Source organism: Thermomyces dupontii, assembly GCF_041956625.1.
Source record: "Thermomyces dupontii strain NRRL 2155 unplaced genomic scaffold VTN31scaffold_4, whole genome shotgun sequence".
NCBI lineage: Eukaryota > Fungi > Ascomycota > Eurotiomycetes > Eurotiales > Trichocomaceae > Thermomyces > Thermomyces dupontii.
In genome coordinates this window covers 1,206,375-1,231,744 of record NW_027192310.1, presented here as the reverse complement: position 1 = coordinate 1,231,744, position 25,370 = coordinate 1,206,375, and the positions used below count along the sequence as shown (strand labels likewise).

At 52.7% G+C, this 25,370-nt stretch overlaps 8 protein-coding genes across 8 annotated transcripts; 5 read left to right on the top strand and 3 right to left on the bottom strand.

The window, feature by feature from the left end:
• Window positions 1–29: 29 nt before the first annotated feature.
• Window positions 30–2,103, bottom strand: VTN31DRAFT_4953 (uncharacterized protein; the record flags this gene model as incomplete). The annotated part of the gene is made up of 3 exons (XM_069405398.1): window positions 30–1,765; window positions 1,823–1,955; window positions 2,026–2,103. 3 exons carry the CDS (start codon window positions 2,101–2,103, stop codon window positions 30–32), a joined length of 1,947 nt encoding a protein of 648 aa, XP_069260466.1.
• Window positions 2,104–2,952: 849 nt separating this feature from the next.
• On the bottom strand, window positions 2,953–3,879 carry VTN31DRAFT_4952 (uncharacterized protein; the record flags this gene model as incomplete). The annotated part of the gene is made up of 1 exon (XM_069405397.1): window positions 2,953–3,879. The coding sequence occupies one exon, from the start codon at window positions 3,877–3,879 to the stop codon at window positions 2,953–2,955; it is 927 nt and encodes a 308-aa protein (XP_069260465.1).
• Window positions 3,880–4,713: 834 nt separating this feature from the next.
• On the top strand, window positions 4,714–5,139 carry VTN31DRAFT_4951 (uncharacterized protein; the record flags this gene model as incomplete). The annotated part of the gene is made up of 2 exons (XM_069405396.1): window positions 4,714–4,941; window positions 5,017–5,139. 2 exons carry the CDS (start codon window positions 4,714–4,716, stop codon window positions 5,137–5,139), a joined length of 351 nt encoding a protein of 116 aa, XP_069260464.1.
• A 530-nt stretch (window positions 5,140–5,669) lies between these two features.
• VTN31DRAFT_4950 (uncharacterized protein) lies at window positions 5,670–7,997 on the top strand (the record flags this gene model as incomplete). The annotated part of the gene is made up of 1 exon (XM_069405395.1): window positions 5,670–7,997. One exon carries the CDS (start codon window positions 5,670–5,672, stop codon window positions 7,995–7,997), a length of 2,328 nt encoding a protein of 775 aa, XP_069260463.1.
• A 287-nt stretch (window positions 7,998–8,284) lies between these two features.
• Window positions 8,285–10,317, bottom strand: VTN31DRAFT_4949 (uncharacterized protein; the record flags this gene model as incomplete). Its single annotated transcript, XM_069405393.1, has 3 exons — window positions 8,285–9,755; window positions 9,808–10,085; window positions 10,132–10,317. The coding sequence occupies 3 exons, from the start codon at window positions 10,315–10,317 to the stop codon at window positions 8,285–8,287; spliced, it is 1,935 nt and encodes a 644-aa protein (XP_069260462.1).
• Window positions 10,318–13,690: 3,373 nt separating this feature from the next.
• On the top strand, window positions 13,691–14,713 carry VTN31DRAFT_4948 (uncharacterized protein; the record flags this gene model as incomplete). The annotated part of the gene is made up of 1 exon (XM_069405392.1): window positions 13,691–14,713. One exon carries the CDS (start codon window positions 13,691–13,693, stop codon window positions 14,711–14,713), a length of 1,023 nt encoding a protein of 340 aa, XP_069260461.1.
• A 1,533-nt stretch (window positions 14,714–16,246) lies between these two features.
• Window positions 16,247–17,947, top strand: VTN31DRAFT_4947 (uncharacterized protein; the record flags this gene model as incomplete). Its single annotated transcript, XM_069405391.1, has 4 exons — window positions 16,247–16,537; window positions 16,597–17,428; window positions 17,483–17,780; window positions 17,848–17,947. The coding sequence occupies 4 exons, from the start codon at window positions 16,247–16,249 to the stop codon at window positions 17,945–17,947; spliced, it is 1,521 nt and encodes a 506-aa protein (XP_069260460.1).
• A 2,334-nt stretch (window positions 17,948–20,281) lies between these two features.
• Window positions 20,282–25,285, top strand: VTN31DRAFT_4946 (uncharacterized protein; the record flags this gene model as incomplete). Its single annotated transcript, XM_069405390.1, has 4 exons — window positions 20,282–20,336; window positions 20,523–21,907; window positions 21,989–22,098; window positions 22,162–25,285. 4 exons carry the CDS (start codon window positions 20,282–20,284, stop codon window positions 25,283–25,285), a joined length of 4,674 nt encoding a protein of 1,557 aa, XP_069260459.1.
• Window positions 25,286–25,370: the final 85 nt, after the last annotated feature.

Here is a 25,370-nt window from a genome sequence, read left to right as displayed (position 1 = left end):
AATCTATGATGAAACGTCAAAAAAAGAGATCAATCAACCCTCGCTTTCCTCAGGACCCAATCCAGCGCCGGCGCCATTGCATCCTTGAAATCATCGCGAGCCACAGTCAACCTCTCCTTCCACCCGGTCATCCACCGGTAGAATCCCCACCGACGACTAAACGAGCCTTTGTCCAGGTCATCGAACAGCACGCGGCCGGGCGGGAGGTGACTGGCGGAAGAGGAGGGCGCATCCAACGGAATGGAGAGCTGGTACTTCCAGACAACGGCATCGTCGATGTAAAGTGAGTATGTCAGCACGGAGTGCGGGACCGGTTCGCCATCCCCGTTATTATGAAAAACGTCAATGTCAACCATCCCAAACTTGACATTGCCATCGGGCGCGTATTTAACCATGACATCCTCGTCGTCCGTCTGGCGGTAGGACCGCACGGGCAAGTAGAACATGTTCAACGGACCGACGCTGAACTCGTGGATGCCGTGGCCGGGGGTGCCCGGGATCCGATCAGTCGTGGCCGGGTGCGATTTCGGGTCCGGGAAGCGGGTGGCACCGAACTCGTGCCGGTCACCGCTGAGGATGACGACGCGCACGCCCAGCTCGCGCTCTGCGCGCCACATGGCCTCCATGATGGTGCGCCGCTCCTCCAGGAACCCACCCCAGGTATCGGTCTGACCAACGTGCCAGTTCTTCGTGAAGGGCACGCTGGTCGCGACGATCTTCCACTTCACGTCGGGCGACTCCGGACGGGCCAAGAATGCCAGAAGGGATTGTCGCTGAGAGGAGCCCAGGATGGTCGAGTTGGCTCGGCCCGGTTCTGTGCGGTATGTCCGCGTGTCTAGCATGAAGATGGACGCTGGTCCATGGGTAAACGAGAAATATGTGGTATTTTCGGGACTCGCAAACGGTTCGGCCGGAATCGGAGGGTTCACACTGACGTGGTAGTGTGCGTACGGGTCCGCCGCGGCCGGGTATGGCGGCGTCGTGTTTCCTCGGGCCCAGTCATTGGCAATTTCGTGGTCATCCAAAGTGTGAATCCACGGCAGGTCTGCCGCAGGCCCCGCCTTGGCGACTTGCCAGCTGGGGGAGGAGTAGACCCGCCTATATTCGCCACGATAGTGCTCCAGCGAGGACCCTAGCCGGGTAGGAACGTCGATGTAGATGAAGTCACCGAGGAAGAGCATAAATGACGGCCGGCGAAGCGGTGACAGATTCGCAATGGCCTGGGACACCCGCTCAATCCCCATAATGCGCAGCGGGTGCGAGAAGGGGTTGTAGGGAAAGTTCGGCTTAATGCAGCTCGACGTCATAAAGGTCAATCTCTTGGCCAGTTCTGAGCCCGGCATCGGCGCCGTGGTAAAGGACCCAGTCTTGTTGTTGGACAGCCGATACTGATATCTGGTTGACGGTTTGAGATTTTGAATCGTGACATCGTGGGTAAAATCGGTCGCATTGTCCAGATGGTAGATCCTGCCTTCTTCCACCCATGTTTCTGAGTTTTCCTCGGAAGCTTCCCGGTACGAAATCGCCAGCGGGAGGTTCTCCAAGTCGGGTTCTCGAACCAGCAACTTCGCCGTGGTGGGCGAGACGTATCCGACGCGAGAGAAAGTGACGTCGTCACCGGGGTATAGTACTGGCGCGCGGTAAATGAAGTCCAACGTAAGCGCAGTTAGGAGCACATTGATGAGCACGGTCGTAACGTTGGCGATTCGCCGCCGCTTCTCGCCCGGAACCCCGTTCAGACTCGTCCTGACGGAGCAAGTGGAGGCTTGTTTCATGGTGAGCTCGATTTTTTGGCATAACCTTTGGTTCGTCGAGCACAAACCTGCGTCAACAGTTTTCTTGTCCGTCGTCGATCCGCGCTTTGTTTCTCCCACTGGTCGTTGCAGAAACCACAACGACGTCAGGTAAATAATCAATGCCGTGCAGACGGCCGGCGGTATCCCATGTGCAGGAATCTGATCGCAGCATCAGTCGGTTCTGCTCTACCGATAAGTCGGTTTAGGGTTGGCATTGCTGTGACCATACCCATCGGAGAAAAATGAAGGTGCCGATGCGGATGACGGCCGAGCTGAGTGTCGCGATATAGTGCCAGTGAGAGCCCATCGCGGTCAACAGCGCTCCTTTACGGTGATCGCGATTGCTTCATGAACGAGAACCAGGAGCAGGAGCTCTCCTCGGACTTGTACTGCAGACTGCGGAGCTTGTACGTTGTATCAAGGCATGACGACAATGGACTCCACATCTTTGTGGCTCGTAACGTTCATTGGACAAGGTTAGGTTCAAAAGTGTTGCAATTTCTTAGGGAATGATTTGATAACAAGTTTGAAAGGAATCTGAGGTTTGCAAGTTGTAACGTTCGTAATTCGTTCTTCGCCCTTCGTACTCATAGTACTTGCTTTTTACCATCTGCACGCCAATCTCACAATGCATCAAACAGGTCCTAGTTCCAACCATATACCGAGGCTCAACTCTTCATTCCCAGCAAGGTCTCACGCAGCTCTCATGGCCAACTCTCCTCCTCCATCCCTCCTTGATATTTTACATCAAGTCAAACTTTCCACCAGCAAACTGCTACTAGCGCAATGAAGAAGCGTGCATTGTTTCTACCGACGTCACAGAAGCGTCCCATCAAGAGCTGCGCAAGAATGACCCGATGAATGTCTCATCTGAGGATTCTGAGGATTGAATATGTTTGTTGCGAGTTTTTTCGTAGAAAGTCCGATGCTCTGTTGTGCATAGTTTACATAGAGTCAAGCGTCTCCAGAGAATGGCCAACAAAATTGGGCTTCATTGGTAACTTGCAATGATCAGGATTGCCATGTCCAATATACTATACAGTCTAACATGCTACTCGAATGACAGCACTGCTAAATCAATGCCTTTCGCAGTCAATTCTGTTATCAATCATGAGTGGACCATGAACAATCCACCATGGTAATAACCATTGGTTTTTCATTGCGCTGATAACCCATGCCCTATTGCCGCACGGGCTGCTCTCAGTACATCCACCATACCCATGCTGAGTGATATCTCGGCTGCCCATTTCCAAGGCTTCTCGATCCCCCCGGGGAGAGAATTGAAGTACTCCCATCCCATGACACCGCCAAAGTCCGGGAACTGCTCAGCCAGCGCCGCCACAACAGGCCCGAACGTCTTGGAAGGGATATAGCCCTTTGTACCGTTGGATGGGTTGGTCAACACTCCCAAAACCACTCTGTTGGGCGACCATCCCATTGCAATCATGACAAGGTACATCTGTGGCGTGTCGGCCTGTCCCCACCCATTGTAGAACTGGGTGTTGTACCAGCTGATGTGAAATCCTCGACTCTGTTCGAGTGCGCGGTAGTCGAAGCCAGAGAGGTTTCCCATTCCAATCAGGGCAGTGGCCACGGGGGCCAAAGTGATGATAAATTCCGCACCCATGTCAGCTTTGAGCCGGTCGATAAGCCGAACAATCCCCTCAAGCGACATCTCCTCTTCCACGTCGAGATCGATACCATCGAGACGATAGCGCCGAAGGTAGGCAAGCAAGGGCGTATAATAGCGCTCGAACTGCTCCGGCAGCCCATCCAGCCGCTGGAAGCTACCCACCGCCGCACCCCCAAGCATCGCCATCACCTTGACGCCCGCTTGCTGAACTTGTGGGACCTCCGCCCACAGAGGGTCGTACATGGGGTGATCTGGTGGATCGTCATTGAGTGTTATGTCCCCGGGTTGGTCATTGAGGTGCCATGCGGCCAGAATTATGTGCGTCACGCCTGTGTTGTACCGGATCAGGGGTAACATGGACACATATCCCCGATCGCGGTGGACTATCGCTTGATGGTAGCATACTATTCGGCGCCGGCTGGTGTCGGCAGTCCTGGGCAGAGGAGGCATATTTGGTCAAGGCCACAATGACTGTCGGCTGCTCATTGATGGTATCAGGTACTCTACTCGGACTGACTTCCATGCACAGGATCGAATATACCGTCACTTTCAACAACAAAAGCATTGAAGTTACTCGCACTTACTTCTCACCCAACAACGAATGGTTATACTTTGCTGCACTTTGGTTCAGGCCCGAGCCGATATGGCGGGCTGAGAGGAGCCGGTTCCCTCGTCTCTCAGGCACTCTTATGTCTGTTGTGATTTTGAAGATGCTGGCTCCAGGCGGGCAAGCTTGTTTACATCTTCTCCAAAGTCACGTGCTTTATGAGTTTCTTATTGCACGTGATTTCCAGAGATTGTCCAGGTCGCTGGCAGGCAGTCTTCACTCAACTTTGCCGTTTCAGGTACCTTAATAGATAACCTTGGTACTATGGAGTACTTGTAAGAGTTAGAAGTTCGGGCTCTGAGTCGGGAGTCGCAGAGCTGACTGGCAGTCTGGCAGATGGAGTGACCTGCATAGGGACTGCAGACCGCGGTATTCGGGCCAATCCACCTTGAACCGAGTCGAAAGACTTCGACGTTGATTTCACGCAGTCTGCCCCCGGTTCCTCGATGTCAGTAAAGACACCCATGTCACCATGTATCGCGGGAACTGCTGGACATACCGTCCATCTCCCGCCCTGGACAAATGACGACATGATGAGCAAAAAAAAAAACCCTTTGCCACGTCGTGGCCATATTCAATGTTAACCCTCTAAGCTCTCAGTCGGCACGTAGGCTCGAACTCCCGGTCATTAACAACGATACTTGCTCCAATAATTGCGTCCTATCAGGCGTCTCATCATGACGAGCGTAATTCCTTCTCTGCGAACGCGGCTCAATGAGGCTGGCATTGCCATTCGACGATGGGCTAGTACGGCAGCGTCCAGCAGGGCCCCTCGCAACCCAAATCCCGGAAACTTCCAAAATCGACCCCGAGAAGAGGTCCAAGAAATCGCTCGCAAGGGCGGTCGAAAGGGAGGCAAGGCGAGGGGAACGGGCGGGTTTCACAATATGGACCCGGATAAACAGGTCCGTTTCGCAAGCGACCTCACATACCTACGGCTGTATCCAGAGTGATGGAAGTGGCTGACTGGTAATATCTAGAGGGAGATTGCCTCCAAAGGAGGTCATGCTTCCAGTGGTTCCTTCACCAAAGGCAGTGAGAAAGCGAGAGAGGCCGGCAGGAAAGGGGGACGGGCGCGAGGAAGGTCACCGTTTGACGAGTAGGGCAGATATATATGTATATGATTAAGTACTTATTCGCTCATGCGTTCGAACTGCTTGGAAAGATCAAATCTGAGTTACGATATGAACAGTTGTGGATTGGTCGAACAGTTGTGTTTTGGAATGCCAAATGCTGTCAACCGGAAAATCTCCGCAAAGAAGCTGCTTCATTCAGGCTTCATCCAAATATCTTTGCGACTTGACAAGGTACTTAGAACCAAGATGAAAAGTCAAGAGCAACAGATCAAAGAATCAGAAGTTGGGAAAGGAAACGGAAAGGAAAAAAACAAAGCAACCTTTTTTGTTGGCGTTTTTGATGTCACTTCATGCTAACTAGACCGAATAAGGAAAATCCATAACAAAGGGTTGGCGGCTAAAACTCTTTAGGAAGTGAAAATTACGCTTTGCAATTGCAAACAATCGCCGATACTCGATCCTATGCGACCGTTTGTTTGCGACGTGACAAACAACCAGTCTCTCGCTCTGTTCTCGACACCGTTCCCAGCGCTCCGACGCGAACCGCCGACCTCGACATGCCGGTGTTTTCCTCGCCGTTTCCAACGACTCACGACACGGTCGGCGCTTCAATCCTAGACACCCGTCAGGGACAGTCGTCTTCTCCGACGCGATCCTCAACGCGTCAGGCAGACAACGGCCATGAAACGGTGGATCAAAACAAACAATCCGGTGACGATGCGGAGAGTGGACAGGGCGATTCCAATTCCGCATCGCGACGGAATACCGCGGTCACGAGTGACCTCGACAAGCGCCTTGCGCAATACACAGTAGATTGGTCGCGTCTTCCCGGTGGGAGTAAGGATGACATGATGAAGGAACTGGACATGCCGGATGAAAATGACGAGGATTCGGAGATTGGCGGTCCAGAAGACTTCACCATGAATCTGGACAAGTATCTACTTGGAGGTGCCACAAGGGTCCAGAAGGGCGGGGAGAAGTCGGAAGAGGATGAAGGTCAGAATGATCGCGAAGGCCGCGCAGACTCGCATTTATCACTCGCCCGTCAGAGACCAGACGAAGCAGAATACAGCAAGGCCGAATACAGCACCTTCGGACCTCCTGTCGACATGTCCACGCCGTCTCACCTCATGTGGACAAAGAACGCCGAAACGGGAAAGGAAGTTACTCAGCTGGAGGAAATTGAGGAGCACATAAACAGCAGTTCCGATGCGCCTGGCACCCCGTCCAAAGCAGAGAAACAGGATCATGCCACCGAAGATGACACTTACGCCACGGTCATGCGGGAGATCGAGCAACTACAGCAAGAGCTCCGTGACAAAGATGAGCAGCTTCAGGAGAATCATAAACGCGTACTGGAAGCTGCGTCCGCAGCGGAGGAAATCAGAAGTCTTCGTGCAGAACTGCACCACAAATCCGCGTTGCTGGCTGAAGCCGAAGCAAAGCGGGGCGAAGAGAGTCTACTCAGAGAGCAACTACAGATGCTGCAGAACGAAAATGATGACAAAGACAAGCTCCTGCAAGAGATCCGAGCAAAGGCTTCCCGGGTCGAGGCCCTCGAGCAAAAAGTCGAGGACCTCAAAAACGAGCTAGCCGAACGAGACGAAACCGTTCGGAACGATACCGCACATCAGCAACTGGACGAACTCCGGATGCAGCTGGATCTGAAGGATGACGAACTGGAAGAAGCCGAATCTAAACTCCGCAACTTGAAAGCGAGCATGGATCTCCAGCTTCGCCAGAAAGATGGAGAGATTGACGATCTCAAGGCTCAGCTTAATGATCGTGAGTTGGAAATCCAGGGCATGGAAGAAACGATAGAAGATGTCAAAGAAGAGTGCCAGTCGCTGGAGAAACGCATCGAATCATTGGAAAGCCGCAACCGCTCGATGGAAGAAACAAATAATTCGCTACAGACAGAAACGACACAGCTGAAATCAGAGCTGACTTCTCAGAGAAATGCGCTCAATTCCATGGCGGCTGAGCTTGCAGTGGATGTCAGTGGGAAATCCTTCGGGGAGGTTTTGGAGTCATGCAAATCCATTTTGCAGTCGAGACGCCATACTCCTCAGGGAGAAACCTTGAAAACTGAGATGGATGAGCTCAAAAATCGGATTGCTCAGCTACAGAACAGTCTCCAAGAAGCTGCCACGGCGAAGCAATCAGCCGAGGTTGAAAAGCGACAGGCGGAGGAACTCTTGAAGGCGTCCCATGCGCTCATCACAACTATCGAAGACGAGAACACACGCCTTTCAACCCGTCTCGACGATTTTAGCTCGATTCTCGACGCGGCGCGCCTGGAGCTGGCGCGCCTCAACGAACATCACGAAACAACCCTCGAGACTCTCAACAACCGGCTCGGATCAGTGTCAATCTCTGTCCCGGCTACATCGGACGAGGCACACCGTCGAGGAATCGACACACTGCAATCAGCACACACCAAAACTACGTCCGCTCTTCGTGATTCCTACGAAGCCACCATCGACAACCTGCGCAGCATGTTGAGTAACTCCGAGAAACGGGAGCGCCAACTTCGCGAAGAGCTTCATTCAGCGCAGGCTGCGCACGCCGTTGAAATTTCTTCGCTGCGTGACGAGATCACGCGCCTGCAGACCCTCGTTGCGATCAAAGAGGACGCTGCAGCGGACGTGGATCGTCAGATCGCGCGGTCCATTGAAAAGCGAGAGCGCGAGTGGGAGAAGCGGGTTGAAGCTTTGCTCAAAGAGCGCGAGAAGATGGGCAAGGCACTGCTATATGCTTGGGGGGAGAAGGAAGTTGGCCGGAAATCAACCAGTGCGTCTTCAACAAAGGACAAAAAGAAAGGCAGTAGCGAAGATGAACGACAAGGTTATCGGTACAAGTATGTCGTGAAGGAGAAATGGTAATGATCCTTTCGGCATTACTGGTCTTGGGGAGTTTGTGGCCGCCGGGGGGGGGTTGGCAATCGGGTATTGGAGTTATAGGGTAAATCGACCATGGTGTACAGTCTGGAGTCTTGGATGATAGGAACCTGGATTTGTTTGTTTTAGTCCAATCTATTTTCCCGGAGTTTCTCAAAGCCTTACTATTCATACAGTTGAAGGAAGTAAAAGCTGTAATTACAGAGGCAGAATGGCAAATATTGAAAGACAAGGAACAAAGTGCCCGTGAAAGCCAAGTTTGGCATCCTCTCTTATCTCAATCCAGACATGCTCGTCCTCTCTGCCCCGCGATATACTCTCGCATCCGTGGCTGCCCGTTCCCCTTGGGGTGCTGTGTAACAAGGCGAAAGGTTCAACGAAGTGTGGCGCGCAATCCTATGGCCTCCAACGTCACCCATCGGGCCGGGACGGGATTCCCCGTATGTGCTGCTCCTGGGCCGACGGGCGCTCGGGTAAACAATGGCGACATCGTCGTCCTGTGGGATCGGCGGCAATGTCTGTGACGGCACGAAGCGGCTGTGGTACGAGTGGAAGCGGCGCGGTTGATAAGCGGTAGCTGGTCGCGGTGCACATCGCGGCTGCGGGTGGTGCAGATGCTGGTAGTGCTGGCGCCGGTAGTGGCCGGAGGAGCAGTAGTTTTGCGGGATGCAGTGATGGGAGGAGTATTCACGCTGCGTTGCTGAGAGACGTGCGGGTCGGATTCGCGGGTTGTGGCTGCGAAGCGCAGGCTGTGTTGTTGATCTGTAGTGCAATGAACGCGGCGGTATTCTCGGGATGCTGGGCGTTGATGGAGGCGCTAGCGGCGGCGCGTAGCTCTCCTTGTGTGATGGTTGAGATTTGTGGATCGACAGGGGCACTGATGGCAGGGCCAGAGGCGGTTCTCCGGAAGAAGTGGCCACGAACTGCCGTTTGGACTCGGAGGAGGCATCGCTATGAGTTGATTTGGTCTCGGTCTTCCCATCCTCTTTAGCCGTTGGGGTCGGCGAGGACACCGACGTGGCTTCGGTGGACGCTGACCCTGACGCGATACTGCTGTTGGAGTCTTGATTGTTTGACGACACTTCCGAGTCATTGTCTGCTGTCAAAGGTCGACACGAAAGATTGCGGATCTGCGGGTCCTCCGAAAGCGGTTGTGTGGACGCACAGGGCTTGGGAAGAAACTTGTTCGACGACGTTGACGACTGTTGTCTCTTGTGCTTTGCTCCGCGAGGAGCTTCTGGCGCATCAGGGATTGCTGGTAAAGGGGGCTGTGTTGTAATGGTCTCCTCGGTGCCCGATGGCAGACTCGAAGCGGCTGATGGGTTCCGAGATAAAGGCGAGACATGTTGACTGCGAACGCTCTTGGAGCGATCCACCACGGGTAAGTTCTTTGGCGAGTCCCTGGTTGTAATCGATGGCCGAGTTGAGCCAAAATGTGTCGAAATTCGCAGCTCCGGACGTATTCTTGTCGATCCTGGGTATCGGACACCGGATGGTCGAGTTGCTGCGTCCAGGAGAGAGCTTTCCTTCGGTGTCAAGTACAGCGCGTCATGATCTGGGCCTGCATCGGGATGACGGCAGAGGTAAAATACTTGATGCTTGAGTCTCTCGCTCTCTGCACTTGACTCGGAGAAGAGACTGCCACCACGTACGGGCCGTTTCGGAGCTGAGAGGCCCAAAAGAGATGCATCGTACGGTCGCTCGCAGATCTTGAAGCAGAAAAGCAGTGCGCATGTCGCGAAACTAAATGAGTCAGCCTGGGTGCACACATGGTTGCCCGACATTCAGCTCTTACAATCCGATAATGTCAAAGATAATTGCTGTTTGGTAAACTTGGCAGCTCAGCTTCCTCCGCCAGGGCTCACGACCCTCTGCATTGCGTGCACAGTTTGCTTGCTTAGACATCACTATCAAGCCAGCAACGGATGCTGCCAACCACGTGATAATCATTATGCGCGGAAGATGCAAACAGGCGATATGCAGGGCACTGTTGGGGAAGTTATATCTTGCCGTATTCCTATACTGGATGGAGATCAAAGTGTGAAGTACGACAAAAGGAATCGATAACAAAGACTGGGACAGAGTCAGCCATGCTTTTCAACACGAGTGATCAACGTACAGCCACGAAGCCCAGAACTAAACTAGGAGTCTTCGGCCCATCAACCTGTTTGGTGCTGAACAGATATAAAGCCAATGCACATTCTGTCAAGGACAAAAAGAGTATGAGATGAAGGGTTACAAATATCACTGCCCGAACCAATCTTCGACGACGAGAGAAGATAGCTGCGCGGACATTTTCCAACATGGTGGGAGAATCGGCCGAGTTTTTGCAGTGCGTCGAAATATCAGAAACCAGGCTGGACGGGACCGATGGATCAGGGCCGAGATGGTCTTTGATGAATTAGCAGACTAGGATTTCAATGCATCCCAAAGCAATTTGAGGCTGCTGGAGAATATAAATAGTAGTCGTCCGGAGTACTTCCTCGACGGAAAGACGCAAAAGAAGCCATGATCTCTCTAATAAAACAGTTCGACAGGCGTAAGTCGCAGGAACCGGAATGCAAAAGTCTGCAGCCCCAGTCGCCGGAATGGAGGAGTGCTATAATTCATGTCAGGTGCGAGGTGTGTCGACTCCAGGGACGAGAACTGCAACCCCTTTGGAATGCTTCAGAGCGCGTGTCGGGGTTGACAGCATTCCAATGTTCAGCAGGGATGCTCATCCATTCGGCAAAAGGCAGCTTCTGCCGAAAGATTGGTGAAAGGGAGAGGTCTTATCAAGTCAATCCTTCGGAAAGTCCAACCGAAAATGTCGCTACTCCAATGTAGGGAGACGAACGTGGGGATAAGCACGAGCCTGTGTCCATCGCCAGGGATCACTATTTCGTCCGTGGCAATTGACATCCCAACTTCCTGAGGGATCTGCAATCGGCACAAATCGTCTTATAAACACCACATATCCCATCTTTCGTGCAAGGACCTGGTTCTGACTCCATCCTATGAAGACCTTAAGGGATGATCAAGCTGGCAAGGGATGCACAACACGTTAGGGCCTATGTGATCCCGTGATTAAGGAACGTGGATTTCATTCGGTGGTGGTCAATTCATGCTGACTAATCCATATGAACGGGCTATCAGCTGCGTCTGCAAATGAACCATCCATGAATACTTCCTAGCACTTAATCAATGATCAGCATTTTCTATGCACTATTATTGCGTTTGGTGACTCCGAGTCGTTCCGTAAACAGTGATCGGAAATCAAGGAAAGACAGCAATGCCTTCACGTTGTCTGTGGCAGTGCACGATAAAGCCACAGACATGAAAACGACAATGCCATTCGACTGTAGTGAGCAATCTGTAGAGGCCATGCAGTTTGTTTTTGTTCAATCGCGCTCAATGAATGCGGCTGTTCTTTTTGGTGTGAATGTTGCTGGCGACAGCCTTTGTCTAGGTCGACTTAGAGGAGGAAAAAGCCGACGAGTTTACCCTGAAGATTTGCCTTGTAGACTCGACTTTCCATTTGATGAATTGAGATATCCTGGTTTGTTGATGTTTCGTCGGAAAGTGTGTGCTGTTTCGACCGTTGATTGCCGGCAAATTCTGGGATTTGGTACGATGCAGTCAGTTGTATATTCTACTTCCCTCTCAAAGTAGCATCATTCATCCAAGCATTCAGCGTTCTGCCAGTTCATGGATTCCGACACGAAGCAGTGTGACCTTCTCCGTTCTACGGATGGTTGGCGCTGCTCTGTGGTAGTTCGGGTCCTAAGTGCATGATGGTGTGAGTTTGACCCCCACCCCCCCCCCCTCCTCTTAGCTGCCTCTAAAGCAGTGATACTCCTTAACGGATTCTAGAAATGTTTTGATGACCTATGTAATTGTGTATTCAATCGTCTATGCTCGAGCGATGTGGCGTGAGGAGGAGGCCGAGGATGCTGAAAGGGCCAGGAAGGTCGTTTTAGGGTGTGATGGGTGACGGGCTACCCTCAATTCTTGATCAAATCTTTCGAGCCGAGTTGACCAACTGCCTGAAAGAATGAGTCATTAAGAGTAAGTTAGTCATAGCCGAACTCGTCAATGATTACGGACGTCAAATGAGCTAACGATCACTCAAGAAGTAAGTACCAGTACTATAGTAGTAGTACTTTCTGTGGAGGATTTGACGACACCGACAATCCTACAAACAGCGCCACATATAGATTTAGAAAATCATGCTAGCACGGCCTGGTGTCTTTTTGATTCTCATTCGAGAGGAGTTGCGATAAACCGGCACCATGACTGGACGGGTACAAGCATGACTCGAAGGCTGAAGGAACCAGACTGAGGGACTTGGGAAGTTTGCCGCTTGCGTTTCCATCAATGAATATTGGAAAGCTTTCTAACTGCGCAAATGGCTGTTTGAATACAAAAGCTTCAATGTGATGCGTGGGGAGTTTTGAAGCACTCCTGGAGCAAGGATTGACCCGGTGATCAAGGGCTTCTCTGGTCATGTGATTAGGAGTATCATGACTAATCGTTTTACTCTGGCCTCGACCAATCAAGTAGGCTATTACTTATCGTCTCGGCACGCTCCACTTAGTCTACAAAAATCCAAGTTGTGCTTGACAAGGAAAAGGTACGAGTACGAGATAGCGGCTCTGCGGAACTTCGGCTCAGTTGTTCATTGCTCGTCACCTAACCTATGTTACATACAGTACCTTCTCCGTTCGATCCGGACAGTACCAGAGAAAACAGCTGTACTACTAGTAGTCAATCGATTGGCCAGTCCAAGTAAGGATGCACAAAGAATTCAGTTCTTTGTACGGAGTACGGAGGATGTAACGACTCAGTCTGCTACGGAAGCGCCTGAATGGACATTCATGGAGCCACGGCACCTGCGTCACATGCCACGCATGATGATTTCAGTTCCTTAGGTAGTTACAGTTGCCAAATGAGTTTTGAGCAGCTGCGACAATGACATCGGACAGGAGTAAATAATCAGCGCTTATTGCAGTGATCAGTGATCGTTCCGGATATTACAGTACTCACTGAACATTCGAGCTCAAGGCTTGGAAAATCTGTACACCTTCACCATGTATAATATTCTTTGTCTTCCGTTTGGTGTTCTGTAACGACGAGTAGCTCCAAGTACCACTAAGGAAAAAAAAAAGGGAACCTCATACTTTCACATCGAAGAAATACATTCAAGAGTTATGCTCAAAACACTGCAACTCTCAAGATTTTGCAAAAATCATGACCCATCCAACCTAGCCCTAATCACGTGATGTACATCGGGCCGATGACACCACGTGACTCACTTTGACGATTCCAATGTGCCATTCGGTCACGTGACAATATTGTCTCTGCGCGGATCGATCCCTTTGCGGCCATCGTTTTTTACGCAACGCCGTTTCAGGAACGCGTATGTATTATGATTTTTGAATGATTGGGAGATTATCGAGCCTATGACTGGCTTGTGACAATGTTCCTTTTCAAAATCATATGACTCGGAACCTGTATATAAGTAGCATGACGGTTCTGGCAAACTCAGGGCTCCACCGGTGCCAAACAATCAACGCTATGTTGCAGTTCCTTCGTATTCCTCACAGCTCAGCCTGTCGTTCATAAGGAATCTCAGTAAGATACTCAAGGAGTGACTAGAACAAATTCTTTCCCATGACGGCGTGCAATCGCAACACCACATGACGGATTTTCGACGGCCCATGTATCCCATATCCCAACAGAAGCCGGTCCCGGCCCACGCCGGCTTCCAGTACCATTCCGCCGGCGCTCCTAGTTCACAACAGCAACACCACCTTACCCCTGCATATAGTCAGCCCGCCTACCAGGGGAATCGCACCTCCTCGGCGACGCTCCAATACTCCCATCCGGGTTCGTATGCTCCTCAGTCTCCTCAGCGACCGCCACAAGCCTTTTCCTCGCCTACCGCACTCACAGTCCCCGCCCGCAAACTGTCAAATGCCACCATGTCCACCACTTCGACCGGGGGTCATTACCAGACCTATTCTATGTCCAACTCATCGGAAATTCATCGCAGCTCGTCTGCTCGTTCGGCGAATCAACAGTTCGGCTATGTGGCGATGATGCGCCGGCAAAAGGGCACCGTGTGGTGCGACCATGCGCAACCGGAGGACCCCCGCCTGCAAGCGCAGAAACGCGCCGCAAAGCAGAGAGCATATCTGGAGCTGCAAGGCGCTACAAATCGCAGCGGCACTGGGAGCGGGAAAATACGACACCACAGCGGGAAAGGGACAGCCGGGTTTGCGTCGAACTCCTTGGTGGGTCAGTCGGTGCCAGTTCGTCTCAGCGCCAACGAGGTCGGCGACGACGATGATGATATCCCACGGACGAATAGTGGTCGTAGCTCGATAGGCAGCATCAAGCGATATCCCAGTGGCTACCAGCGACCGAGCGCGAAGACACCGCCAAGCGAGCACGAGAACATCCCTGAGGTCGCAGAGAATGCGCCCACCTCGGAGTCAAAGGACACGCCATCGAAGACTGAACCGGCCGAGGACACAGTGGCACAACAGGAGAATGATTTCGGTGACGTGGGCGACTTGGGCGCTCCGTCTGCTGCGGATACAGCCATGCAGAGAGCCAGCACCGCAGATGAACTGCGGCGTCGGGGTAGTGTGGATGAGCGAACTACCAGCTTGACGACGGGTGTTCGACTGTTCGTTGCCAATCCAGACGTTGATTGAACCGTTTGCCGGGCTGGGAGAGACGCGCATTTTCCACTGGCTCGTTTTGTGGGCAGGGGCCGTACATGCCAATTCTACGGCATAATCACGCTTCCACGTAATGTACTCGTTATTGTTTGACAATAACGCATTCATTTCCCTGGCCGCCCAGTCAACATCATGCACTGCTCTCGACGAGTGGATGTTGCAGGAAGAGAATGAGATTTTGCATCTTTTGGCGTTCCGTCCCCCCCTTTTCTTCCAGAGTTTCTCCGGTTGCTTCGCATCGCCAACTCGTCAGTGCCTGGATTGCACTGTGGGATCCCTCTAATAATCCCGACTGATTTTCGGTTTCCAACGTGTTGGCTTGTCCGACGGCTTTGATATGCGTGTTCTTTACATTCTGCCTCGGGGTCCCATGAATTTGTTCTTGCATTTTATACTATCCGTGGTCGTGTACACTCATACTTTTGCTCATACGAACAGAAATCAATGGGGTTCATTGCTTCGTTTTGACAACCCATAATTCATCAATCACATTTTAGCCCTCAGCAGTAGTCATCACCTCGAGTCAAGAGATGTGGGATAGACACCTCAGCTTGCATATTACGCAGGGCATGGATAAGGAGCGTTCTAGACCGAAACAGTATCAGGAGAATAGTCCTTTCCACCCAAAGGTACCTGCTCACATCAAGAAGGGATCTTGGAACAGGAGCAGGAACACGACAGCGTACAGTTGCCGATGACATCAGAGGCATTGAGCTCCTAAGTATAATCGAATATATGTAACGAGCGGGGTTACACCGAGTTATGGATGTCCAGTGTACACTATACACGTGACATAGTCACGTGATTCTCATGAGACGCGAAGATGTCGCGAAACAACTCGCTCAACGCGTTCCAAACGACATCATTGTGTGTCCGAACAGGCAATCTCATGCCACCAGCACCTTGCTGGTTCCTAACCGCTTTACTGTTGTTTTCGATGGGTTATTGTGTCTAACACAGCCTGAGTACATCGCCGACTTCAAATTTTCAATAGGATTGAGGCAGGTTTGTTTTGTCCCTGATCAGGTCTCAACTCGAGCAGAAGGATCTCGGGTATTGATGCCAGAAGTGGAATCCTTGTCGAGTCGCCTTCCCTGGTCAATGCGATTGTGACTCTGTTGTTGAGCTGGTGCGCTCCCGAAGATGGAAGTCTCTATAGAATGTAACCCCAACGCGGGTCCTCCCATGGGACAGACGATCCCTGCGTCGCCGAGTGCATCCAAAAAGCGTGCTTTCAGTGAGGTCGAAGATAATGCGACGCCCGGTCCCGAGGCTCGCAAAGCTTCGTGTTACAATGGCGAGGGAAATCAAGAGAATCAAGACCCCCGAGCTGCCGAGCCCATTCGCAAGTCATCGGCAGTTCAGACACCTCTTTCCTCGGAGAGGATCCCTGATAGCAAATCCGCTCCCCATTGCACGCAGGCCGAGCAAACGGGAGGGTCGAGTGATGTCCCGAGCAACTCGACTGTCCCTACGACTGCCCCCGCGCCATCATCAAATCCCTCAATGTCTGCTGATGCATCTACCAAAAAGCGTAAAGTATCTCCTGCCACCAGCGATGCCAAGAAGCTGGAGAAAGAGGAAAAAGAGCGGCTAAAGATGGAGGAGAAAGCTAAGAAAGAAGAGGAGAGGAAGAGGAAAGAGGCCGAGCGCGAAGAGGAGCGCAAGAGGAAGGAAGAGGAAAAGCGAAAACGAGAAGCCGAACGGGAGGAGGAGCGTAAGAAAAGGGAGGAAAGAAAACGGATCAAGGAGGAGGAGAAACGAAAAAAGGAAGAGGAGAGAGAGAAGAAGGAGAGAGTAGGTTCCGGAGCGGCTCTTGGTTTGGTGTGTCCCAGTTTACTGATTTCCATGCGCAGTCCCAAATGAAACTGAACGCCTTTTTCTCTAAACCTGCTGCATCTACGCTGTCATCCAATACCTCCGCGCACGGCTCTGGTAGTCATGTTACCTCAGCAACTGCAAAGACGGAGGCTGCACCGCTGTCGGATTACCAAAAAGAATTCCCCGAGTTCTTCGTCCAATCTTACACTAAGCTCGCACCCCAGCATCGGTTTGAAAGAGATGCCGACGCACTTTATCATATCCGTCAGAAGCTCGATGATGCCATCAGAAATCAGGACCAGCAGTCACTGCCGTCATACCGTGTGGTGGACCTTCTCAACGTGATCCCATACCGGCGGCACCAGGGCAGAAAAGTCGTTCCAGTGAAGACCATCCTGGCGAAATTGCAACAGGTGGTCAACACGGTTGACCTATCAGGAAGGTCCAGCACAACTGAGGACCATCCGAGAGAGATGCTCAAACGGGTGCCCATGAAGACCCTTAAGTTCGGGGAGGATGTTCGTCCTCCATACCAGGGGACTTTCACTAGGCCCCTACCCTCCTCTGTGGCCTTGAAACTCTGTCGGGCACCACATTCTCGAGCATTGCCGGATGTTAACTACGATTACGATTCTGAAGCAGAGTGGGTTGAGGAAGAGGAAGGCGATGATCTTGACGCGGAGCTGGACTCTGAGGAAAGCGAAGATGACGAGGATGATCTGGGGGATTTCGTTGATAAGGATGATGACGAATTCGAGGGCCGAAGACGGCAGATTGTTGGGGATCTGGAGCCCATCTGCTCGGGTATCCGGTTGGAGGAAGACCAGGACCCCGACATGCAAATGTATCGAATGGAGATCATCTCTGGTACGTTTCTTTACTCAGTTCCGGTGTTTGTGTCATACTGACCTCTGCAATCAGACACAGCCCAGCTTCCCATTGATCCCTATTCCACGGCCTACTGGCCACGGCCCAGGGCCGTGGAACAGGCTGCGAATCAAAGAACCCCGACTGGAGCAGGCGGACAAGCACGCACAACGCTTCAGGCCTTCGCGACCTCGAACGCCGCTTCCTCGTCACAGAATCCGCCGAACCCAGGCGCGAGCATACTCGGGCATGGGAAGAAGCAATTTCCGCCCGAACAGTTGGCAGAGTTCAAGAATGCTGTCGACGGGAGTGATTTGTCGAAGACGGGTCTGATTGAGGTTTTGAAGAAGCGGTATGGGCTGGCAGTGTCCAACACGCGTGCAACGATCAGATCTGACTGACTCCACGGATCCGTACAGGTTCCCCAAGATACCCAAGGACGTACTCAAGGCGACATTGGACTTTGTCGCGGTGCGTGTTGGTCAGAAGGAGTCGGAGAAGAAATGGGTTTGCAAGTGATCTATCTGTCTCTTTGGGCGAGACATGCATGGGCAGACTGGCATGGGATTGATCTTGATTCGGCTATTGGTTCTATGTACTCCGTACTGGTTACTCTATCGGCGAATTCATCGGTCCCTGCTTCTTGGGCTTCACCGCTCCTGTTGATCATTGATGCTTGTGCATAGCCGCATTACCGATTGGGCTGCTTGTTCATGTATGGACAGACTCCATCATCAGTCTCCACGAGTTCGGAGCAGCAGATCATATAGATCGGGCCAAGATAATCCAGATGAAGCTTATTGCAATTCAGCCTCAGAATCTTGCCATCATGTCTGAGTCAGCCCGAATGAAAGCACATGTTATTACTGTTTTGTGTAGATTGGTGGCAGGTTGAGCCGTCAACGCCGCTTTTTGCGTGACTTGCATAGGAGCCTCCTGAAGCTGAAGAACAGGAGGAATGATGTGGTAGGATTACTAATCACCCGAGGAAACGTTAATCCGGTCCGACTATGGGTTGTCAATTTTGAAATGGCTCGGGCCGTCAGACTGGTTGCCATTCCGCCCACACACACACACACACACAGTCTGACTCATGGAGACTTTTGTAGGAGTCATGGATCCATGCATGCCAAGTTGCCAACACATCACCTCCCACCCACCAATCCCCTCCGCGCGTTTCTGGTTGCTGGCACTTCGTCAAGCACAACACATGCCTGCAGATGGGGCCGACCGACCAACGGGCTTGACTCGATGGGCCACGTCGATTTCCCCGATGCGCTTGCCCCTCACCCAGACGGCGAAGATGGGCGTTTTCTGTTTTGACGTGGCAGCTTGTTGACGGGCCAAATTCCAGTGGGATGGTCCAGGATGTCATGGCCGGGGTGGACTTAGGGGGGAGGACAGGACGGAGAGGGGCCATTGGGAGGTATTAACCTGGCCTTTTCCTCGCTGTCCAGAGCCGTGAAATGATGTTCATCTAGGGCTCTTTCGGGGCGATGCTCTGGCAAATGAACCAGGAGGGAGGATGACTATTCCTCCCCCAGCCCGTCGTGCTGACTGGGTATTGTCTGTCTGGTCGGGCCTCGCTGTCCTGGTACACAACAGCAATCCCAAGTTCCTCCGGCAGTGCTGGCAAGACTGAGCTGTTCTGTTCCCGGTGCCCAGTGATGGTATTGCCATGTCCGGCTGAAGTCCTGGCGCTGGTTGCCTTGCACCGGTAACCGCAATGCGTTGTTCTTCTGCCACCACCGGCGGCGCTGCTCTGCTGCTGCATCGATTCAGATGAAGTGATTCCGTAAAGTAAAGTCGGCAAGAGATGATAGGTTCCTGGATCGAGGAAGAAAATCATAAGAATTCATGACTCCCCGGACAATGTATCTGCTCCCTACGTACGCCACAGATCCTGTAGTGGCAGTAGACGACTACGTTTCGTACTTATATCCTCGCCGTGGTGGTTTCGTCGTCTTGGATCTGCCTCTGGTCTCGTCGCAATTCGAGATGGTTCCGCTGTAGGCCCGATCCGCCCAACGACTGAACGATTTCGTCTCGTGCATCTGCATCCCGCCGTTTCGAGTGACCCGCTGCATCTCGTCCGCCGCCCCCCTCCCTTTAGCTCCTCACTCCAGTCTGTCCCCCGTGTGGCTCCGATCAGATTCAGGGCGTCTGCGTTGTCCGATCCCGCAAACGTCGTCGCTCCTTGCTGCTCTGCACGTCATCGTCGCGCCCACCCAGCCCCCCTCTCGTAGAAGTCGTTTTGTCGCTTTACCTGATTGCCATCGTGGCCGTTTGCTAAGCCTTCCGGCCATGGTTTCCTGAGCGACATACAACTAGTCATCGAAGAAGCGCCAGGTTGTCTGTCTCTGCCTCATTGCCCTGGCAGCGAGTCCCCTGACCCGCGATCCTCCTCTCCTTCACTCTTTGCACACTCTTTGCTTGTTGTTTTATTTTTCTGTTCAATTATCTAGCAGGAAGCAGCTACTCGTGTTTTTGATTTTTCTTTCTTGTGGCACTTCCTCTTATTATCTACTGGGTATGGCACTGGTCGAATCATCCACCCCGCCATGCCGTGCGCTAACATGTGCAAACAGGACAGGACCGCACCCTTTTACCAGCCCTTCCGTCGTCCTTCGCTCGCGCGCTCTGCTGTCATTCTGTGAATGCTGCCGCGAGCGATCCGGCCTGTGCGACCGTGTCTTCACTGCATCCACGAGTCGGCCATCATCATCACACTCTCTGGCCGTGCTTGTTAAGACAAACATGCGATAGATCCTCGTTGTCGTTCGCCACTGGGCATTGCGCATTCTCGGGGTGCTGTCTTGGGGTTGAAGCCGGGAGCTGCGTGCCCATGGCAAGATGATTGATGCCCAGTATGCCTCTTTTGCGCTTCCTGTGAAGGAATATGCCATCCGTATGTGTCCATTTTTCCTTCTCGTGGATCGGCCTTGACTAGTCCCCTTGTTTACTGTTGAAATTTGTCCTGTTACTCCTTCTCGTAGTGCCTCTCCTGTCATCCTCTCCTCATCTCCCCCGTTCCCATCTCCTCTGCAGATTTGCTTGCGAACGAGTCAGTGGCTAAAACAGCTGGTTGTGACAGCCTTGCCCCCTTCCCCCTCCGTCGCTTCGAGCAGGTGCCATTCGCCCGTCAGTCCGAGTGACCCATCATGCTTCTCTCCGCCCCTGCCCCCCGATCCTTGCATCCGCCCGTCGTTAAGCGGGCTCTCTCTTGAGCCAGGAGCGTCGCCGGTCACTGGTGAGTCTAATGTTGACGAACCCAACTGGCCCCTGGAATATCAGTCCTTGTTCCGCCAGCCCAAGTATCGACCGTCGGTTGTAAGGTCCGTCTCATCCATTTCGTCGGACTCTGCAGTGTCATTTGAGGAGTTTGCCGGCCAATATCGGCGTTGTGAGCATGTGAGGAACCAGAAAAAGGATCTGGAACACCGTTTGATTGCGACCAGGATCGCCATCGGCCTTTCTGCAAGACTGCTGAGGATTGATGTCGCCGCACAGAAGGGCCTTTTGGAAGCCTTCAAATATAGTGACAAGTCCGGATTCATTGCTATTTTCAACGCAGTCCGGGACATCCAGGATGCTTGCGAGTCGGCGCTCCATCGCAATATACACCGGCCGGTTCCGGTGGCTGAGTCGGCTCTCGTACAGCACTGCGACAAAGTCCGTTCTTCCGGCTTCATGCATCAGTTGACTTCTCAGGCAAGGGATGATTTGCTTCGCATCTTGACCCTGGTACGCACTGATTCGGAGTTCCTCTTTGAGCGCATCAGTAGCCTTTCCTCGGCCCAATTGACTGCTCTGACCTCCGCCGCGGCGTCTCTGGATGTGGGAGATGTTGTTTCGGCCTTCAATTCTCGGTCCCGCAGTCAGCAGCAGAGTCTCAAGCGCAATAACACACATTCAGCTGTTTTCAAAGATCATGTTTTGGCCCTTGAGCGCAATGACCCGCTCGCTGTTCTCCTCTTCAATGTATTCGCAGTGCCGTTAGATTGGGATTCGGCCGAGGCCCGGCTGCGTTTGGATGTCTGGTCCACCACTTGTTCCAAACTCCTCGCGGTCGGGGGCAGCAAATACTACACCTTCCTGGGCCATGTGCTGTCCCATTGGACACAATGCAGTGATTGGGCCGCCCGCCCGAAACTGGAACTCTACTTGATGGATGTGCTCCAACAGGGTGCCTTTCTACTGGAGAATGTCGAGAGTCCCATGGCTAGGCCTCTCGGAGGAGCCGAAGCTCCTGACCCTCTGCGAACGGACGTTGCCGAGGAGTTCTTTGTAACTGCCATCAAAAATCTCTTCGGAGTTCTTGATGATGCTGATGCTGGCCTTCCTTCGGCGGTGTTGGAGTTCACCAATGCCATTCTGGCCCAACTAACCAGTCCTGAAACCAAAAACGGCCTGATTGAATACATATTCATACACTGGTTCTTTACCAAATTTCTCTACAATACCATGTGTTTTCCAGAGGTAAGTCCTTGCACATTCCCTCGCGGTTATTTTGAAAGGAAATTGTCTGACGAATTGTTTTTTTTTCTTTTTCCATTTCAGAGCCAGGGGTTGTTGCTTGATTTCCACATCAGTAAGGATGCCCGGGAGAAGCTCCTTGGGCAGATTGCCCTGCGGGCCCAGGCGCAGGTGTACCGCGTCCTTCACTCCTTGTACGTGGATTCTTCTTGCAGAGCGTATACCCGTGATTCGGGGTTGATGGGTCTTTTGTGCAGACCGCAGTTTGCCACGGTTCATCCAGAGGTGAGACGGCATGTGGAATGCATGCTTTCCAAATTCGTCCCGTCCACTCCGCCATCGTTATCAAATGAAGTCCATGATTTCCATGCATCGCGACGCTTGAACGAAGGCGACCCTTCTGTTTCAGCTTTTGTGATGCTCTCCAGCGCTGACGTTACAGCGCTCTTGAATGCACTGTTTCCCAAAAACTCCCCCAGCTCGGAACCCTTTTCCCTGGCCTCGCCACATCGATCACCTAATGCACATTTCAGAGGGGGAGCGAAATTTCAACGCGCATCCCTTCCCTCACAGTGGATTGGGAACGTCGAAAAGGTCCCAGAACGACCGACTATACTTGGCGGGTCTTTGAGAGGCCTGCACTCCGAGACGACAACCTATTCGAAGCAGGTTGATGCCATTCGCTTCGAACTGTCGGACATTAGCGTCGACTTGGAGGGCCGTCCACTTTTTGATCATCCCTCTGTCGAGGACTGGGCGATCCTGAATGTGTCTGAGGATGGCAAGACCCTGTCTTGGTGCCCGCCGACGTCCGAGGACGCCTCAGAATCTCTCTTCGATTCGTTTGATGACGGTCATGATGACGATGACGGTCAATATTCGCCGACGATCCAACCGGAGCAGGACACTGATGCTTTGCAGACGGCAATCAGGAGGTTGGTTACCGAGCCTGCCTATGGCCAGACCAAGAATCGTTGTGGTTGTTCCTTGCAGCAACGATTTGACGCTGCCCGGTCGATTTGTGCCGCCAAGTCGGACTTTTTGGGCGCCCATTACTGGTGGGAAGCTGCTGAACAGTTGCGGCAAAAGGCTGCCAAGGTTCCATCTAACTCTGGGGATGATTCGTGGATTATCAGGCCAATGCTTAAATCATGCAACCGATTGCTCTCTCATTGGAGGGGGGTGATCAAGGATTGCGAGAACGGTCTTATCAGGCTAAGCCCTATCGCGGAACATCTGCAGACCTTGACGCAAGACACAAAAGCTCGTGCCACCAAATTCAGGAACAAGATGTGGTATATGACCGATGTCAAGAATTCGATGCGTTATGAGGATGCAAAACATGTCGCTCTTGCGCTCAAGACCATGGTGTATCCCAGCGTTCAGCGAGAGTCAGCAGATTACCGGTTCCGGAGCGGTTCTCGCTATCTCTCGAATTCCATGCTGCAGAAGCCCGAGATGCAGGTCATGAATGTCATGAAAGCGTCTAGCAGCCAGGGCGGTCCGAACAAACTTTCAGACGAGCAGGTGGAGCTCACCAGGAAATGGATGTCCCATCACGGCATCGACAATTTCTGCCAAGGGGAAGAACGCATTCATCGGTTCTGCTACGAGGTGAAGGCGAGCATCAACAAGCTCGTCGGGGACACAATGAGTGAAACGCCGGTTCTCTGGGCCAGCGAGCTTTTCCAAGCTGAACGAGCCAAGTTTGATAGCTCGAGCGGCCGGTCGTTTGGCAGCATCCCCTCTGCCCCCGGTGTTCGCCCCTCGAGCATCAGCAGTGAGGATGCACTCTTCACACCTTATTCGAACGTGAGCCTCCGTACGTCGGAGTCCGTGCGATCCCAGGACGTGCCGACTCTGATGAGCCAGTCTTCATTCCAAAGCCTGTCATCTGACAAATGGAGAACAACGAGAAACTTTGAGGCCGATACTCTGTCTTCGCTGGATTACATGGCCGGAAAGACTTCGTCTAGCTCCACAACAGATTCGTACAGCGCGTTTTGGTCTCCGCCTCAGACCATGGCTCAATCCACCGTCAGTGCGTCCAGCTTCCAGTCCCGGCCTCCGTCAATGTTCAGTGATGCACCTGCACCTCGCCGTTCCGAGCGTGATACACATGGAAAGACTGCGTTTTTGGACGATTTGCGACAGACATTGACCAGCCTGCTCCTCAGCGATCTCGGATCACCCGTCTGGAGTTGCGGCAGCGAGACTGACGCATGGTTCATCAGCTACCTCAATGACAAGCGGGTCCAGGTGCAAATGGACAAGCGTGCGAAAATCCAGAAATTCCTGGCCGAGTCTGAGTTGCGATCCAACCAGCGCGTTGGCCGGTCAGAGACTCGTGGCTGTGGGAGTTCCCGACGAGCCGAATCGGCGGATCCGGCCACGATCAGTCGGGCCCGCGAGGCGACTGATTCGGCCAACGACAATCAACAGCGTGATCATTCGAACACGGTCACGTCCGATACTCGGTTCAGATATCACGATGCGTTTCGTCAGTTGATAGATGTCTTCTCCCGGAATGCTAACCCTTACATCAAGCTGAAAGCTCTCCGGGATTTGCGGGCATTGGTGGTGGCCTCTCTTAATGCTGCCTCTGAGCGACCATTCTACCGTGGCGCTCCGTCTACATTGGATTTGATCAATCAAGATGCCCCATATGTTACAGGAGGCAGGGTACGGCGCCGCAGACACTCGTTGCCGTCCCGCGGCAGCGATCTGCTTTCGACGCCTGTGTCACCACCGCCAGAATCTATCGAACTTGAGTCGCACCCTTCGTACGATATTGAGACTTCACAGAATCAGGTCGTCAACAAACTGAAGGAGCTGCTACGGGAGTTTCAACCAAAGACTCTGTTCCGGGACTTGCAATTTGTGTCTGCGTTCGTGCCTAACGAGACTCTCAACAAGACCGACAGTGGGACCGCGTTCCTGGAGTTCGGACTGGCAGCCCTGTCACTGAAGGAGGAGGTATGCTCAGCCATGGTGGAACTGGCGGATCGGATCGTATCGCAGGAGCTGAGTCGGCGCCATTCTCAACCGGGGTTCGATCTGCACTTACGACCGCACAGCACGATCGAAGATGCAGCCAAGATGTGGATCATTACCGCCAAGGAAGGCAATCCCGTGGCCCAGCGCGAGCTGGCCATACTCTATCTCACACATCCGGAGATCCTGCCCCGGGTGACGCTGCCATTGACGCTACCGCGCGATACCTTCAAGGCAGAGATGATGTATCGGCGGGACAAGGATTCCAAGTCCGATCCGCAGAGCATGTGTTTGGCGCTTCACTGGATGCAAGCGTCGGCCGCGGGAGGGGATGAGTTGGCGAAGAATCGACTTCGCGAGCGTGAAGAGTTTGAGTCGCTTGTTTGATTCGTTCTTTAGATCCGTACTGTTTGTCTGTCCTTTTTTTTGTCGTTGTTGTTGTTGTTTTCTTTACTGGTCACTTTTCAAGCGT